Below are 18,466 nucleotides of genomic sequence, written 5' to 3'. Positions count from 1 at the left end.
CCTCTGCCATTCTGTCCTCACCCTCGCCTATCTTCTGCTCCTGCTTGCTCCCCTCCTCCTCCTCGTGACCCTTCTCTGGGTCTCAGCTGTTGCATTTATGAAAACAAGACACTCGATTATGTTCCACTCATCGTTGTCCAAGCTCTGTCGGAAACCTCATAATTCCAGCACGGCTTACATCGACCCAACAACTTCTGATACGAGGCTTGAAGGATGATTGCACTTTAAAGGTGTGTGCGTTGTGTATTGTGTCAGTTGAGCTGGGGTTGGTGGACAATTGATCACCACGATTGGCTTGCAAACAACAAGTTGCCATTCTAAACATGAGTTATACGTCCGTCCAAGGGGAGCAGGCTGATTGGGTTATTCAATGCCCCGGTCCTGCTGTGGTTAAATCTGAAATGGAAGGGGTCTAAGTGTCAGTGCTGATTCTGTTTTGCCTGTTGAACATTACAGGTAATGACATTTTTGCTTGGACACGGTGTGTCACTTGGTCACTGAGATCGTTTTAAAGGTAGAAGGGGGGTATCAACTAAGAAAGACCTTTGATGTTAACCTTGGGTTTTACACATAAGAGGCAAAATTATTAAAACCTCCCAGAACATCTTACTTCTAACTCCGCTTCTTACTATTAAGCCCCAAAGCAAAGTTTCATTTACTTCAATTAGTATTTTGTTTGTGTGTGTGTGTTGTTCTTTGTGCGACTGACACTGATTTCAAGTGGGATAAGGTTCGATGCATATTATTATTAGATACGGTTGTCTTTTCTTGCTGCTGCTCACAGTGTTTCATTTCTTTTGAGGGTTTTCGCTAATGCTAGCTACTCCAGGAGACAGGTATTGTTATAAGCTAGTTTGAATCTCAGGTGCAACCAAGTTAGAGATTTTATTTTGAGAGACTGAATCATTGCAGTTTGTTGCATAATGGTATTCTGTGTTCATGCCAACCCTTTTGCGTATTTATTTTTGTTTTTTAGACATTTTTTAAGACAAATTAAAATACATTTTTACTAATTATATATTAAAATTGTTATTTTTATGGCAGCTTATTCAAATCATATATTGGTGATAATGCCTCAGACCCACTGCAAATTAATTTACTGAATAGTTTTATTTTGGAGGTTGAAGGAGCTGTATGGTTTTCTCCTTTTTCTACCACCGCCTTTCTTCTATCACCTTAGTACTTTGGGTATTGAGATTGCAATGAATTGCTGCCAACTGTATTGCTGTTAAAGGTGAGTTCCCTGAACATAAAACCAAGAAAGTCTATGAACAGCTTTAACCACAACCACTCTACCTTATATAAGGGGTGGCTGTAGCTCAGGAGGTAGAGCAGGTCATCTACTGATTGGAAGGTTGGTTTGATCCCTGTTTCCTTCAGTCTGTATGCCAAATATCCTTGGGCAAGATACTAACTATGCATCCATTGGAGTATGAAGGTGTGAATAGTGAATAGAAAGAATAAAAGAAAGTGTGAAATCTGGCATGTCGTATAAAGTGCTTTGAGTTCTCTGGGAGAGTAGGAAAGCGCTATATAAGACTCAGTCAAAGGAATATTGAGATTGAAAGGGAATCAAGGAAACTAGCGGATTATAGGAACCATCTCCGTTTCAACCTAAGATGCAGACAAACCAGAGTTGTTCCCAAGAGCCTGCGCCTTGGATCCACTGTCAGGGGATACAGAGCAGACTTGATTCTACAGAGAGCGCAAAATCACCTTTTAAGTGAAAGGATAAGACAGGTCCATTTCACTATAGATGCCCTCCAAATCAAGATCAGCCAGACTCTGCAGGAACTGGAAACACTTCTACCCTCTCCAATCTTAGAAGAGGTTTACAAGTTTGTGGACAAGGCTCAGCGGGCCCAACACTCGAAAGGAAAAGAAAGACAACGCAGGAAATTTCACACCTTGCATTTAAAAACACACACTCCTCATTCTGAATCTGAACCTACACAACCCATAGAAGAAAACACACCTGAAGACAGTCAGGAGAAATGGGTTAAGAACTTTTCAGACAGGAATCTCACTGAACCTGAAAAGAGAGTATTAGCCAAAGGTCTCAATTTTGCCATTTCTCCACAACAGTTGCCCATAGTGGACCTCATCACAGCCACAGAATCTGCCATTCGGATTAATAAATTATCACAGACAGAAGCAGAGCAAATCAGGATGAAAGTCTCAGCCACCCTCTCCAGTGCCAAAGTCCCTCCGTCCAACCTCACAATACAGGAAAAGAAGGCCGTCGCTTCCCTGAGCAAAGACCACAACATCACTGTTTTACCAGCGGATAAGGGAAGATGCACCGTGGTCCTAAACACTACAGATTACCATACAAAGATCACTACTCTCCTCAGTGACAACAATACCTACGAAGCCTTAAAGCGAGACCCCACAAGCAGCTACAAAAAGAAAGTTATAGCTTGCCTTCAAGACTTGGAAAAGGACAAAATCATTGACCGCCTTACTTATCACCGCCTTTACCCAGGGGATGCCATACCCTGCATTTACGGACTTCCAAAAATCCACAAGGAAGCTGTCCCACTCAGACCCATAGTCAGTAGCATAAACTCAGCCACTTATAACATTGCAAAACACCTTGCTACCATCCTTGCTCCTCTCGTGGGGAACACCCCACACCACATCAAGAACTCCACCGACTTCACTGACAAGGTCCAGAAACTTACCCTGGATCCAGATGAAACCATAGTGTCCTTTGATGTAGTCTCTCTCTTCACTTGCATACCCACCACGGAGGCAGTGGAGACTGTCAGAAAACGACTACAAGAAGACAGCTCCTTGGAAGACAGGACCAACTTCACACCCGATCAGATTTGCACACTGTTAGACCTCTGCCTCACCACTACATATTTCAAATACAACGAAGGCTATTACAGACAAAAACATGGCTGTGCTATGGGCTCCCCCGTGTCACCTATTGTAGCCAACCTTTACATGGAGGAAGTGGAAAGGAAGGCTCTTGGCTCTTTCAAAGGAAGAGGACCCAGCCACTGGTACAGATATGTAGACGACACCTGGGTCAAAATCAAGACACAAGAAGTGGAATCCTTCACTGCGCACATCAACGCTGTGGATAAAAACATCAAGTTCACCAGGGAAGACATGAAGGATGACTGTTTGCCTTTCCTGGACTGCGCTGTGCACATTGAAGAGAATGGCAACCTCAACATCGAAGTTTACCGGAAGCCCACACACACGGACCAGTACCTCCTGTTTGACTCCCATCACCCTCTGGAACACAAACTTGGAGTAATTAGGACCCTACACCACCGGGCAGAACATGTTCCCTCTAAGCCTGAAGGGAAAAAGAAGGAACACACACATGTAAAGGAAGCACTCAAAACGTGCGGCTATCCTAAATGGGCGTTTTTAAAGTCAGCAAAGAGGCACAGAAAAGAAGATCAGACACCAGCGAGGGAGGATAAGAAGGACAGGCGCAACAACATTGTCATCCCCTATGTAGCCGGTGTATCAGAGAAACTCAGGAGGGTTTTCTCCAAGCATGACATCCCGGTGTACTTCAGACCCAGCAACACACTCAGACAAAAACTGGTTCACCCGAAAGACAAAACGCCAAAACACAGACTTAACAATGTGGTGTATGCCGTACAGTGCAGCGAGGAATGCCCAGACCTCTACATTGGAGAGACCAAACAGCCACTTCACAAGCGCATGGCACAACACAGAAGAGCGACCTCCACAGGACAAGATTCAGCTGTCCATCTGCATCTTAAGGATAAAGGACACTCTTTCGAGGATGCCAATGTTCACATTTTGGACAGAGAGGACAGATGGTTTGAAAGAGGAGTGAAAGAAGCCATCTATGTCCACTGTGAGCGACCATCTTTGAACAGAGGCGGTGGTTTACGACACCAACTCTCTGCCATCTATAATCCAGTTTTGAGATCCCTTCCCAGACGCCTTAAGGCCCACTCACACCCTGGGCCATCTGACCTCAGGAATTCGCATGATAAGGTGGGGCCAGGTTTCACAATGAAATCACCCGAAACTCTGGCTGATTGGGACCCACACCCAGTTCCACACCTTGGCTCAGGCGATTAGAGGATCATCAGGGGGTCCTTTTGTCCCTCTGTGGGGGGACACTCCCACTAGGGTTATATCTGGGACTCTCCACCATTTGACCTTAGAACTGAAGAAGCCTCTCGGATGAGAGGTGAAACGTCTTCAAGTAACTTAAAGAAGTCCAGACGCTTTTCTTTGCAAGCTCCTTTGACTACGATGACCTGGATGACTGAGAACCTTCACAGACATATATAAGACTCAGTCCATTTACCAATACAGCTGTAGGTTAGATGCAAAATTAAGGCTTTTCAATGTAATTAATAAAATTATTATTTTAATTTATTTATGTTTTTTTTTTAATTTTATTGCACTTTATTTTATAAATCTTTAAGCTTTAAGCTCTCACTGCTGTCTTATCCGTGGGCCAGAGATTAGGTGCTTATGTTATACAGCTATAATGTAACTGAATCAAGAGGATGATAACGATGCTGAAACTGCATGCATCTGGGAATAAGTGTTGCAATATTGTATTTGCTTTTTATCCCCTCACACTTACATGGATATATGATGGGTGAGAGAGGAGGAGGAAAACATGAAGCTTGATCGAGGAGGGAGGGAGGAGAGTGACGGTGATGGGGGGGGTGTTGTTGATTGTTTCTCATATTTCAAGAGTGGTCCCGCAGACAGATCTCCATACAAACCCACAGGGTGCTCGGGGCTCTGTGTGTCTGTCAGTGGAGCCAAGGAGGGTGGGAGGGCTTTCTATAACTCATAGATTGCCAGTTCCTCATCTTTTTCTCTCTTAATTATCATCTTTTTCCCCCCCTTCTGTTTGTGCTTAACATCTCTTGCTTTGAGTCTAACTTATCAAGGAAGGTCTGCGTAAATATGATCAGCATCAGTTTACAGCACACTAGAGAACATCAGCATTGGAATTGAATCCAAACTGACATCGGGGTTCAGCTATTATTTCTAAAAGGTAAGAATATCATTTTGTAGTTTAAAATGTTTTGTGCTTTGTAACTCTGTATTTCCCTGTATTAATAGCATTATATATCCATTATATCCTGTGTTGTTAGTAAAAAAAATATGAATTAATTGCAATTTAATTACAATAATTTGATGTGATCCCTTTGAAAAGATTTAGACAAAAAAAAAAAAAAAAACAAAAAGAAAAAAAATGAAAATGGCAATTTTGGGCCAAATATTGTGTTTTATTTCACATAAAAGGTATTTTTGTGACATAATTTTTAACCAAAATTAAATCTGGAGTACAACATGTTGGTAGATAGTGTACATCATCAAGATACTAGGCCATTCTGCAAGTAAAATGGTTATCAGCACTTGTGAAATAAAACGAGCATGCTGTGATGACCTTGTATAGATGCTCCCCCATCCCTTCTCGTTACCCTCAGTCTGAATCAAATGACTCTCATTTGTGTTTTCTCTTTCTCTTTCTTATGCCACATTTAATTTTTTTTTAAATATATATATTTTTGCTACAGTTTCAGTGTTTAAAAGCATCTCATTATATTGTTCTTAATCCTTCATTTTCATCCCAGTGATCCTTTTGATGATTTTTATACTTGCATCAAAAACCTTATTCTTCACAAACGGAATAATTAAAAAAAAACACCTAATTTTTTTCTGTCTCATTTTGTGCTCAAGACTTGTCAGCTTTACCTACCGAGATTTCAACTATTACCATTTTGCACCGTGATGTCCTCAGTTGTAGCCCCAGAAAAACCCACCTCCAACACGATGGGTCCAAAAGAGGTCGGTACACATCTAAGACACACAGTGCTGTTACTGTGCAAAGGTCTCAATTTATGAAATGACTGCATTTGCTCTCTCATCTGTGTGACTCATTATATTGTACTAAACTATATAGTGCTAAAGATCAGCATTATACAAATATGATGCTTTTTTAAAGAAAAAAAAATAGTACAAATAATAGTATTTTGCAGTACATTTTTTAATACATCACCATGAATAACATTTCTTAAGGTGAATGTGTTTGTAATATTCCATTCTGCATTATGCATGATTGATTTTAAACTTGGTGACCCTTCAGGTGGAGCTGATACTTGTAAAGGAACAGAATGGGGTTCAGTTCACATCGACCACCTTAGTGACTCCAACTCCGACTCAGACTAACCCCAGTGGGGAGGAAGAGAGGGAGACCTGGGGAAAGAAAATTGACTTCCTCCTGTCCGTGATTGGATTTGCTGTGGACCTGGCAAATGTCTGGAGGTTCCCTTATCTCTGCTACAAAAATGGAGGAGGTGAGACTGATGAAGAGACTGACGTGAGGAAACTGTGTTTTTCTTTCTTTCTTTCTTTCTTTCTTTCTTTCTTTCTTTCTTTCTTTCTTTCTTTCTTTCTTTTTTGCCCCAGTCCAGGGGATTAGTCTGCCACATTGAGAGGGGTAGGAGGGCATAAACATGGTGACTGTGTTGAGCAACGGCAAATAAGAAAAATAATGAAACAGAGAGAGAAGAAGGCGGAGAAAAGGAGGAATTAGTTTGTTAGTTAGGAGTATTTTATGCATGTACTACATGCACATGTTTGTGTGTGCTTCAGATCTGTGTGTATGATGGCCGCTGTTTTCGTCTTATTTCAACCCTTTACAGAGATCAAAATAGGGGAAAAACCACCACAGCTGTTCTGAATAGATTAGCTCTAACAATCAGTGTCACTAATTATGGCTGTTTAACATAGAGCTCTCATTATGTTTAAGAGCTGTAAATGATGCTGCAGCTATGGTCAAGGCTAACACACAGCCTTTCACGTCGCTAAGTCTAATATGTATGTAAGGAAATATGACAAAATTTCTGTCAGAGGCATGAACTTTATCTTCAAAGACAAACTACACTTTTATATATGAGCCCCCTCTTTTGAAAATTGTGTTTTCATTTTATTAGAATAGCCAATTATTGGAGTAAAGAGGGCAAAAGTAACCTGTCAATCGTACAGCGGCAGTTTGACATAGAAAGAAAAATTTAAAAATACTAAATACTACATTTTCATAATCTGCGTTGACACTGCATATGATCCTGTAAACTGGCACTAAACTGATGCTGTTCTTTGAATTTACAGGTGTGAATATGTCTGCAAGACATAAGTAAATAAATGTATTTATTTTTAAAATTGTGTGTGTGTGTGTGTGTGTGTGTAGGTGCATTTCTGGTGCCGTACCTGTTTTTCATGGTGATAGCAGGCATGCCACTCTTCTACATGGAGCTGGCTCTGGGTCAGTATAACAGAGAGGGGGCAGCAGGAGTCTGGAAGATATGTCCCATATTTAAAGGTAGGAAAGTAAAATGTATGAAGGTAAAATCAAATGTGACAGACCCTTACTCACATATGCAAACACTCGAGGATATACGCACACCCTCTTAGGAATATAATAAATGTATCATGGGACGAGTTACATTTTTCTGTATGTCCATCTGCTTACATGGCTGTCTGTCTGCTAACATTCTCCCTTTAATCCCTACGTGTCTTTCTGTCTGCTTGCCTGCCCACATGCCTGCCTGTCCACATGCCAGTCTCTTTTGTCTGCTTGTCTCTGAGCTGAGCAGCGACAGGCATTGTTTATCCCTCCCGGAACATCAGGTTCTGCTGGCACTCACATGGAAAGCAAATGAAAATTGGGCTTTTAGACTTTTATTCTGATTGTCCGCATCCTTTTGTGTCACCCAGTGGCAGGTAACACTGGCTGACACTTGTTCTGGGTACTTTTTAACACACCGTTAAGCAAAGCGCAGTTCAGGAGAAATGCCATCCAAACATACACTAATGGAGAAACAAACATGAAGTCCGACTCACGTTTCTAAGCAAAGTCATGAGTTGAAAATATAATGATACACTTTACTTGGCTCTGTTTTTTACGCTTTTTAAACAAGCTTTAATTTGTGTGCATTCATCCGTCGCTTTCTCTGAATTCCCTTTGATTTTTTAGAAGAAGTTACCTCTGATAACAGCAGACCATCTGTTGCTCCACAGTGAGAAGCCATGAGGCTGTCTTGTGTGGCATCGTGCCCTTGTTGGTCTGAAGGTGGCCGGCAGTGTGTACGTGTTGCTTCGTGTTTTTCGTCTATGTGTGTTCCTTGGAGCATGTGCCGTCTGTCAGGGACCACACAGAGTACGTTGACGTTCTAATCACACGCTTCACTCTCTCTCTGTCTCTCAGCAGGGGGATAACAGTAATTATTCAAATACACGTACACATGCCCGTATTGACAGTAATTATTCTGATCAAAAAGCTGGTTTCCTCCCAGGATCAATCCATTTGAAGAAAAGAGGACTTGGAAAGGGCTGGTGAAGGGAGATTGAGAGATAGCACGGCCACATGTGGCGCTAATAAGAGACATGGCTCCCTGGACAAATATCACATCCACATTACAAAGAAATCAATAAGGCACAGTTGCAGTTATGCTTCTTAGCAAAGGTTAACATTTAAATACAGCCTTAGAAGAGTGGACATTGTTTCTGATTTACAGAAAGGGTAGATGGATTGATAATTAAGGCATAAAGAGGCAGCGTTTGAAGGTTGTTTCTTTTTTTTTGTGAGACTGCAGGCATGTAGCACTGGCTACTCTGGCTACTGTATACTCACAGTGACCCAAAGATTGTGCTTTATGGTGTGCACTAATAATATGTTACGTCTGGTCACGAGAAAGACAGTAATATTATTGCTATTAGTAGTAATATTCTTCAGTATTGTATCCTTAGTGTTTATGATATTCATAACTTATGTTTCCCTCAACAGGCGTAGGCTTTACAGTGATCCTCATCTCCCTCTATGTTGGTTTCTACTATAACGTCATCATCTCATGGGCAATGTTCTACCTCTTCTCCTCTTTCACTGGCGAGCTACCGTGGGTTCATTGCAACAACACGTGGAACAGTCCAAACTGCTCCGACTGGGCTGACAACGGTTCAGTCAGTGACATTTACAAAGCCACCCCGGCTCAGGAGTATTTTGAGTAAGTTGGCCTGATCTTCAGCTTTAGCACACTATTTGTAAGGAGTAAAAAAGGTTGCTTAGATAGTCCTGCACATGTCTACTGCATGAGCTATGATGTGTTTGGTTGCAGTGCAGTAATGGAAGGCCTTTGCAGCCTAAATAGCTGAGATATATTATAACAGAGAATCAGAAATGCACAGTTTGGCTGCATTTAGCCAATATTGCCTTCCTTTATGAAGCTGACCAGGTGTCTCCTATTTCAGCAAGTGAAAGGGGTTGTTCTGCTGTGACAGATGCAGTATTTCATCCACGTTAGATAAAATGGCAGTGGGCTATTTATGCAAAACCACCTGCAGACAATTTGACTATATCAGCTGAAAATTGGCTGATCTTATTTAGTCTCATCTGTTAGGCTGCCTCTAAATTTATGGATCAAGGCAAAAACAATATCCACTGAATTTAGTCTTTAACGTGACACATGCTTGGTAACTATCTAGAATAAAGTAGACTTTGAACGTTGTCACCTTTAGGCAGTTTTCCCATCTTAGCTGCCATTTGTGATAATGTAATTCATTATAAGGCATTATTTTCAGCACTTGCAACAGATGTAGCGACACTTGGTGCAGCATCTGGTCAGACAGCCTGAGGTCTCAAATCTCCCTTTAGGTGAAGCTCAAGTATCATCTTTCAGAAACAGGGACTGGATGTAAAGCCAATCTTCAGTTTCTGATATGAATAATAATATTATAATGAACTTTAGTCATTTTTATCTTGATTGCAGCAGTTATTATGATTACATCTGGAATCAGTGAACCGTAAATATCCTACTCAGTACATACAGTACTGTATGTACTTTAGATGTGTGTGTTTTAGTAATGGTATTTTACGTCCTGTAGTTCATATGGAACATATTTAAACATATATTTAATTGGTGTTGATACATTTTCATGACAGAAATAATAAAATAGGTTATTTTTTTCTTTTTAAATGTCTGGAGAGAAGTCAACAGAGGTGTTGCTTTACCTTCTGTTGCATATGTTCTTTTTATTCTTTTTTTTTTAAGACGCTGAGCTCTCGTCAGAAAAAAAGGGAACCCTTTGGATTGAGTGCAGTAACTATGGTGACTAAAAAACTCAGAAATTAGCTACAATGTTAAGCCCAGTGCAGACGATGGATTGGTGTCAACAATGTGTGACATGAAATTCGGGTGACAGCTTTTTAGGCCAGTATTCTTGAGCTCATCCTGTCTCTTCACACCTCTGTTAAGTGAAGTCTTTCTAAATTTGAATGTGCTCATACATACAAGACAGTCAGTGTACACTAAATGGTGATTTAGGAGTCACCATGCCTCTTGCTTGAATGTTCTCCTTTCTCAGAAGGGCAGTACTCCATATCCAGGACAGTAACGGCATTGATGACCTGGGTCGTCCACGTTGGCAGCTGACTTCCTGTCTAGCTGTGGTTATTGTTCTGCTCTACTTCAGTCTCTGGAAGGGAGTCAAGACTTCTGGCAAGGTAACATATAAGATAGCAGACATTAATTACTGTTATATTTGCAAAACTAAAAAGTTAAGTGAGTCATGGTGCGCAGTGACTTTAACAGCATAGCAGTCAAATGCAGCACCATCTTTAAATGCATGATTGTTCTGCATGCATGTATCTTTTTCTTGTGTGTATCATGTGTGTGGGTGGGTGTACCTTGTGTGACTCTTTCAGGTTGTGTGGATCACAGCCACCATGCCCTATGTGGTCTTGACTGTGCTGCTGCTCCGCGGAGTCACCCTGCCTGGAGCCATTGATGGCATTAAGGCCTACCTCTCCGTGGACTTCCTAAGACTCTGTGATGCCAAGGTGAGCGCCAAAAGAAGAAAGAGGAGACACAAGTGAAGTGAGAGTGACAGTGTTCCACAAGAAGATATAGTATGAGGGGAAATATTGTGGCTTTATTTACATTTTCACTTGTATTTCCTGTATTCAATATTAACACTTGCATGTAAAGAGACTCCAGTACTAAAAAAGGAAGAATGCACAACTACAATTATTTTTTTAACATATCATACTAATGTGCTTAACAGAAGTTCTAATGGCAGGGAATTGTAACTTGTACATGTTGCTTGACATCCAATGCAAAGCCAGTGTATAGGTCAAAACCAACACATACTGCAACAACTAACGCTGATAAATTTAGCATTTAAAGTCCTAGATCTTGATGAATGATATTCTTATCAACCCAAAATGTGATATAACATAATCCAAGAAAGTATTTTATAGCTGTAGATTTGTTGGCATAGTTATAGATTTTCTGAGATAAATAACCAAAACAGAAAAAAACAAAACAACAATGAACTCAGAAAAAAAGGGTAGAAAATGGCTGTATATAAAAGATGGAAGTGGCCATCAATAAAAGAAAGTCTAAATCTCTGTTTTATCTTAGTTTAGTTTATTTTAGTCTAGTTTAGTTTAATTATGGTTCCACAAAGAGTGATTTACACAACAGACCTGCTCACACACAAAAAATGTTGACACATAAAATGCTGAGCTCAAGTCCACAGATTAAGAGAACCTGAAACAGTGATAACAGAACAAAAGCATAATGAAGTTTTATTTGCTTAACAAACAAGAAGCATAACAAGAGCATTGGGCTCTACTATTGCTATCCTCTATGTCTACTGTTAAATTAACCCTTTAATTTTATTGTGCCAAAAGCCTGAATGTGGAATTATTTCAGTGCAAGTAAACACAGCGTTGTTTTAATTGTTACCTTCTCTAGAGGCAATAAAGAAATTTGAGAAAACTACTTGTGTCACTCATTTCAAATATTTTTCTTATCCATGAAACTTCTTATCACAATATAAATATCTAATTTAGCTTAACACTAGGTGTTGAGGGTCCCAATAAATCCACATGCGTGACTAAAGGATTCATTTATGATAGCGAAAGCAAGGACAGAGATTGAGAGATGCACGGGAGCAATTGGAGAATTAGATTAGATAGATGCATGGAGCAGTAATTTGCAAAATTACCCCCCGTATTCACAAGCGTCTTTCATCTGCTGCTGTTGAATGAGTTTCCTGCAATTATCTCTAATAATGGCTTTTTTCCTCTCCTGTGCCTTTTGTTGCCGCTTCACACAAGTGTGCTTGTTCTTTCTCTCCCCAGGTCTGGATTGAGGCAGCAACGCAGATCTGTTTCTCGCTGGGAGTGGGGTTTGGTGTGCTAATTGCCTTTTCCAGCTACAACAAATTCAGCAACAACTGTTACAGGTACGGATACACGGGGAGAGGCAGGTGGGAATTCACGGAGGCACACGGAGGTGGGGAAGCTGATTCTGCAAGCACACATGCAACATAAGCAGGTGAATTACAATAACCTTTGAAGCTCCTTGAAACCCTCTATGTCTTTGACACCAAGCTGCGCAGCAGACTACTTTAGATGTTACACCAATCAAAACTGTTGCACTCTTTGAAAATCATCTGCGTCCCACAGGTGGCTTTTATCTCCCCCTTTTTGCCCTTTAAAAAAATGCTTCTGATAACTAACACTTCGAGGATTCCATAAAAGCATGAACTTGCTTTTAACGTACCATTTAACCTTAAGAAGGTTATTACTGTTTTGTTTTTTTGTTTTTTAATGAAAAGAACAACTCACTAGTTTGTCACATGATGCAAGATACTGAAAATCTGACAGAGCAATCTATCTAGAGCTAGATTAGTCAAAGGTTTCCTAAGCTGATGTCAAGCCTGTATATATATATATTTTTTTAAGTGCATCCCTGACTCACAGCTGGTCTGGTCAGTTATGTAGATATTGACTGTGTGCTGGCTGATGATATATTGACAAAGTGTTTTACATTCTTAAAATGGACTATCGTGTTTCTGCCTTCTTTTATTGATCCAGGGACGCCATCATTACCAGCTCCATCAACTCTTTAACAAGTTTCTTCTCTGGCTTTGTGGTTTTCTCCTTCCTTGGGTACATGTCCCAAAAGCACAATGTGGCTCTAGACAAAGTTGCAAGAGACGGTATGATTGTTTATTGTTGATTATGCAAAGCTTTGTAAACTGTTTAATTTTTTAGTTTAAAATGTCATAAAACTGACGGGAAGGCTATAAGGCTGTTGATTTTGGCTAATCCACAACATCCATTTTTGTTCTACCTCCTCTTTTACTTTTATTTTATATTTGCTAGAAGGGGAAATAGTTTGAGCACTACATTTTGTTTTGCGCTGCCATTCCCCGTTACTCTTTTTTTCATGGTTTTGTGCTCTTTTAGGCGCTGGATTAGTCTTTGTCATTTACCCCGAAGCCATTGCAACACTACCCGGGTCATCAATTTGGGCAGTTATCTTCTTCATCATGCTGTTGACTCTGGGCATTGACAGTGCAGTGAGTATCCACACAGACACTCACAGTTACATCCCTTTGGTCAGCCAAATAGCATACCTTTTCTGTGTCAAATTACTGTTTTTCATTACTCTCAAATATATAGTCTAGGAGGAGTAACTATCCAAGCATCGACGGGCCTCTTCAGTGACTTAACAGCTCAGGACTGACTTTTTCTTTCTGTGTTTTTTGTTGTAGATGGGTGGCATGGAATCAGTGATCACGGGGCTAATTGATGAATTCAAATTCCTCCACAAGCACAGAGAGCTGTTCACCCTCTTTATTGTCGTTTCCACTTTTCTCATCTCACTCTTCTGTGTTACAAATGTAAGTCTCTTAGTGAGGAGTCTGTGTTTAATGGCATGCACATCATGTTAGTGTGCTAGTTAGAATTTATCCTTGCGCTGTGGTTAAACACTAGTGTTTGCATACGTACAGACATAATATCTGTAAAACTGTCTAAAAACAAGGTAACAGTAGAAAACTTACAGGCATTATTTTCTTTCTTTCCTCTGTCCTCTTCCTCTCCAGGGAGGGATGTATGTGTTTACTCTGCTGGACCACTTTGCAGCAGGAACATCGATTCTGTTTGGAGTGCTTATTGAAGCCATCGGTATAGCGTGGTTCTATGGTGAGAAAGATGGACTGAAGAAAAGAGGCAGGGGGATGATTTTTTTTTTTCATGGCCAACAAAGCTGATGCTGTATTAAGGGTTTGATGAGAAATCTTTTCGCATAAGTCATCTGTGCCTCAATGCAACATATTTCTATTAGATGTAAGAATATTGCTGCCAGACGATCCATTCCTACTGGCCACTTCACTCTCTGACCAAATCTCTACCCAAGCCACAAGCATATACAGTACCTGTGGTGCTTGCAAGATGAAGACGAATTCTAACCATTGCCCGTGTGAATCTTTGTGCTCACTCAGCAGTGATGAAGAACTATATAAAGAAAATTGTATCTTGGGAACCGGCAGGAATCAGCTGTCTGATATCTAGATCGCAGGCTCTTGTGTGCAAGTCAAACTCTCTCCATGTGACCAGATTCTTATGATACTCCATTTAACATAGTTTTTGTCAATAGCAAATTAAATTATTTATGAATAACATCAGACAGAGGAAGAAAATAAAGAAATTTATTATATTTACAGGGTAAGAGGCACTGTATAGAAAGACACCTCTAGTTTTGGTAGGAGCTCATGAAGACAAATATTAGACCTCTGTGTGCTCTTTAGTGACCTCTTGTGGTTCTGTAGATAATTGCAGTAATGTGATTACGATGATTATGTGATTACCCCCGAAGGAAGGGGTAAGTCTATGTGTGTTTGATTTTTTTCATGAATTTTCACCTACAGCAATAACAGCTTAAAAGAAAAACAAGAAAATTTAAATAAATAACAATAATTGAGTGGAAATTCTAGACCCTATTCGGAAACACCAGCAGACAGAAAAACAATTTAAAGGTCAGAGACTGAGTTTCTTGTCTAATGTCTAATAAGTATGACTATGAAGAGGTGCATAAAGGACTAAATACTAAGCAGGCCCCAGGCAATGAGGTCAACATATTGCCCCACTTTGGTGGGTCCTGGCCTTGGCAAGTCAGATAAATCAAGCCTAAGGCTTTAGGGGGCCTTTTTCTGGCTCTTTTCCCCCCAATACTCATAACTGCTGACAGAAATACTTGACCCCGGCCACTGTGGTCTTTTGATCTGCACTCCACTGCATAAGTACATCTTGCAGTGCGGAATACCTGGCAGTCGTTCCGGATCTATTCCTCTGCGGTGAGAGATGCCTTCAGGACAGGAAGGCACAAAGGCAAAATGCAGCCAAGGAATAAGAGAAGCAAAATCATGACAAAGGTGAAAAATGGTGCAGCAGCTCATAATGGTTAGCTTTGCAGAATGACGTTGGTTAATGCAAATAGTTTAATGGTATGCTGTATTTTTTGCTATTTTTACTGATACCTGATAACCTCCGGTATTACAGGTTTTTTGTATTAGACTTAACTTTCAATTTAAATGTATACACATGGAGCATGAACACACACCCTGCTTTGATAATGCTCATACCAAAATTTCTCTTGGAATTGTGCAGAGAGAAAGACAGAGACATTGTTCTTCTTATTCTCCAAGCTAATATACAGTACTGTAACTATGCTTTTCTTTAACCATGTCATGGTAATATTGAGTATTTCTGTGTGTTTTAGGAGTGGACCGTTTCAGCGATGATATTGAGGAGATGATTGGCCACCGACCAGGCAGGTACTGGAGGCTATGCTGGAAGTTTGTCAGTCCCTGCTTCCTCCTGGTGAGTCATACTAACCCCAGCAAGTGAAAGTTAAAAAAATGTGAAATCAAAAGATGTATAAAACTCAGACTGTAGTTTGATCTGATTCTCCTCTCATCAGTGAGTGTTTTTTTTTTTTTATCATGATAACCAAACAAAGTTTGACTTTTAAACAGAGAATTTAGTTTTCCACAGACAAAATGTGACCTCAATACCAGAAATAAAAAAGCATGTTTAATTTTGCATTAAAAAAAATCAACAGACCTGCTGAATGAATAAAGTAGCTATTCAACCCCCATACATTAACCCTATCATTATCTCACTGCTTAGCTCTCACATTCACACTGAGTATAAATCAGATTGTTCATATCCTCTGCTTTTGTCTAGCAGTACACTCACACGACTATATGTCAGCAGCAAAACACTGTTACTACAGCATTTTCTTCCAAATACGTACACAAAGGAAACCACTTCACTGGATATTATTATTCCCTAGTCTCTCATCTTTCCTGGGGTGGCTAAGGCATGTTATTCACTCATCATGAGAATGAATGATTGAGTTCATTTCTTACTATGCTTTCCATTTTAACATCAGCCACAAGTGTTGTCTTGCAATAATCTAACCTCCTTTTAATCAGTGGTTTTTCAGGTCATGTGTGTTCATAAATCTCTTTCCCATAGTTCATGGTTGTGGTGAGCTTTGCCACATTTAACCCCCCAAACTATGGCTCCTACATGTTTCCTGCATGGGCTAACATGCTTGGGTGGTGTCTGGCCATGTCCTCAATGACCATGGTGCCTCTCTATGCCATCTACAAACTGTGCACACTGCCTGGAAAGTTTTGCGACGTAAGTCTATAAGCTCCAGAATCTTTTCAGATGATTCTTATCCATACTAATCTTCCATCTTTAGCGGCCTTTGTCATGATGGAGCTCTTTCGTGATCAATTAAGTGGAGTGTTTGACAAGAGTTAATTACTCTTTTCCCTTGAACAGAGATTGGCTTATGCCATCACCCCAGAGACAGAGCATCATCTGGTAGACAACGGGGAGGTCCGGCAGTTCACTGTAAGAGTTAATTCAATCCTACTTTATGGTAATTTGTACGGGAGCACAGTGCTGTAATTTATTTCTTTGACGTATTGCACTTTTTCCCTCCCACAGTTGCATCACTGGTTGGTGGTCTGAGGGCTACAGAGAGAGTGGGAAAGAAAGAAAGAGAGAGAGTGCGAGAGAGAGAGAGAGAGAGAGAGAGAGAGAGAGAGAGGATGACTGCATGGACACTGAGTGAATGCATGCACAGTAAATGTCCAAGGAACAAAGAAGAGGAGAGCAGTTTATTTAAAAACAATGATAATGGTGGTGGGAAGTTTAAAAGTGCCAAGAAAAAAAACACATACACACACACACACAATGAAATCGTAGTGTTCTTTAATTTTGTGTGAAGCTGTGCATTGGACATCTCCACCATTTAATTACTGCTAGTGAATGGGATTCAGTTAAACAGTTCATGTGGTGTTCAGCCTGTTCTTTTCCATAAATGCAAAGGTCCCTGAATGCAGCTTGCTAAGTAGCAGTGTGAGAAATGTTCTTGGATATTTTTGCATTAGCCATTCCCAATAACGACCAATGAAAGCTCCAAGAAAATGAATGCAGTATGTTTTGATGCCCATGGATATTTGTCAACATGACAACTGTGGAAGATGTTGAGGTGCTACACACAACAATGTCACATTTTATTTATGTTGGTTTGTTTCATTTTCAGTTAGCTGATAAAGTTCAAACAGCATGTGGCCTTTATTTTCATTACCTTTATGTTTTTATTGTTGTTATTGTTCTGGGTGAAAAATCTTCAAATATTCAGCGCTCAGAAATAATTGAAATGCTGAGCGCTCAAAGTTTTACTGAATCCCAGTCCATATTATGTTAATGTCGCTATATATCTGTTTGCTGTTTCTGTTAAAAGACTGTTATGAAGTTAGGATTCCTGCAGAGCATATTTCACCAGGTCTTTACTTTATTTCCAATTCCAATATTTCATTAAACAAAAATGACATGAGAGTAAAAAGGAGCTTTTACTCTGAGCTCATTCACTTCGCATCACAACGTAATGCTTTAAGTTAAAAATCACAAAACACGCTGAAGATAAAACTGTCATTTATTACAGCTGCCCTGGAGTCACATGAGCTCAACACCAGTTCTAAAGTTTAAAAGAACGTACCGATAGACCAAAAAAAATAAAAATAAAAGCATTAGCCACGCTGCTGATTTAATCGACCAAAGAGCACAGTGAGTTAAAAAAAATTCAGATATCTCGTCATCTAATGAGAATATTTTGCCAAGGGACGTACTTTCTTTTAAACTGTACACAGCTCATCTTAGAAGATCATTAACTTTACACATTGTAACAAATCGTGTCCCCACTCCTTCCTCAAAAGGTTTCAGGTTGTGATTTGGCGACAATGACTGTCACATTTCCTCTAGAAAGCATAAAGCTTTAATTTCACAGTTTACACAGTCTTAATCAATATTTCAAGACTGTTTGAAAGCTGCTTTTTATTGAACTGCAAATAAATAGTGTGTAATGTAACAAAATGGTATATCTGTGTAAGTAAATGTAATGTAGAGAGCCTTGTATTGTACTGTATGATATTAAATAACTGCAAACACACAAACGCACATATATTCATATAAGATTTACATACATTTTCTTCCTGTTGCAAACTCTTTCTGTTTAATCAGAAAACAAGTAATCCTTCCCAAACAGGTTAATAATGACTTGTT

At 39.9% G+C, this 18,466-nt stretch overlaps 1 protein-coding gene across 1 annotated transcript; it reads left to right on the top strand.

Moving 5' to 3' along the window:
• Positions 1-4,303: 4,303 nt before the first annotated feature.
• Positions 4,304-17,931, top strand: slc6a3 (solute carrier family 6 member 3). The gene is made up of 16 exons (XM_085177095.1): positions 4,304-5,020; positions 5,710-5,817; positions 6,116-6,326; positions 7,220-7,351; positions 8,816-9,032; positions 10,390-10,528; positions 10,730-10,864; positions 12,173-12,276; positions 12,911-13,035; positions 13,286-13,398; positions 13,594-13,722; positions 13,927-14,026; positions 15,603-15,703; positions 16,364-16,531; positions 16,679-16,750; positions 16,847-17,931. The coding sequence occupies exons 2-16, from the start codon at positions 5,761-5,763 to the stop codon at positions 16,868-16,870; spliced, it is 1,827 nt and encodes a 608-aa protein (XP_085033221.1). The 5' UTR covers positions 4,304-5,020; positions 5,710-5,760; the 3' UTR covers positions 16,871-17,931.
• The last annotated feature ends 535 nt before the right edge of the window (positions 17,932-18,466 follow it).

The sequence above is a fragment of the Neolamprologus multifasciatus genome, chromosome 11 (genome assembly GCF_963576455.1).
Source record: "Neolamprologus multifasciatus chromosome 11, fNeoMul1.2, whole genome shotgun sequence".
Taxonomy (NCBI): Eukaryota; Metazoa; Chordata; class Actinopteri; order Cichliformes; family Cichlidae; genus Neolamprologus; species Neolamprologus multifasciatus.
This window is presented reverse-complemented; position numbering and strand designations above follow the sequence as displayed.

What these genes read in the sequence shown, in the direction of transcription:
- slc6a3 (XM_085177095.1), top strand. Translation starts at nt 5,761, where the DNA reads ATGTCCTCAGTTGTAGCCCCAGAAAAACCCACCTCCAACACGATGGGT. An exon ending in CCGGCTCAGGAGTATTTTGA is followed by an intron (nt 9,033 to 10,389) that starts GTAAGTTGGCCT and finishes CTCCTTTCTCAG; the next exon opens with AAGGGCAGTACTCCATATCC. An exon ending in TGCCTGGAAAGTTTTGCGAC is followed by an intron (nt 16,532 to 16,678) that starts GTAAGTCTATAA and finishes TCCCTTGAACAG; the next exon opens with AGATTGGCTTATGCCATCAC.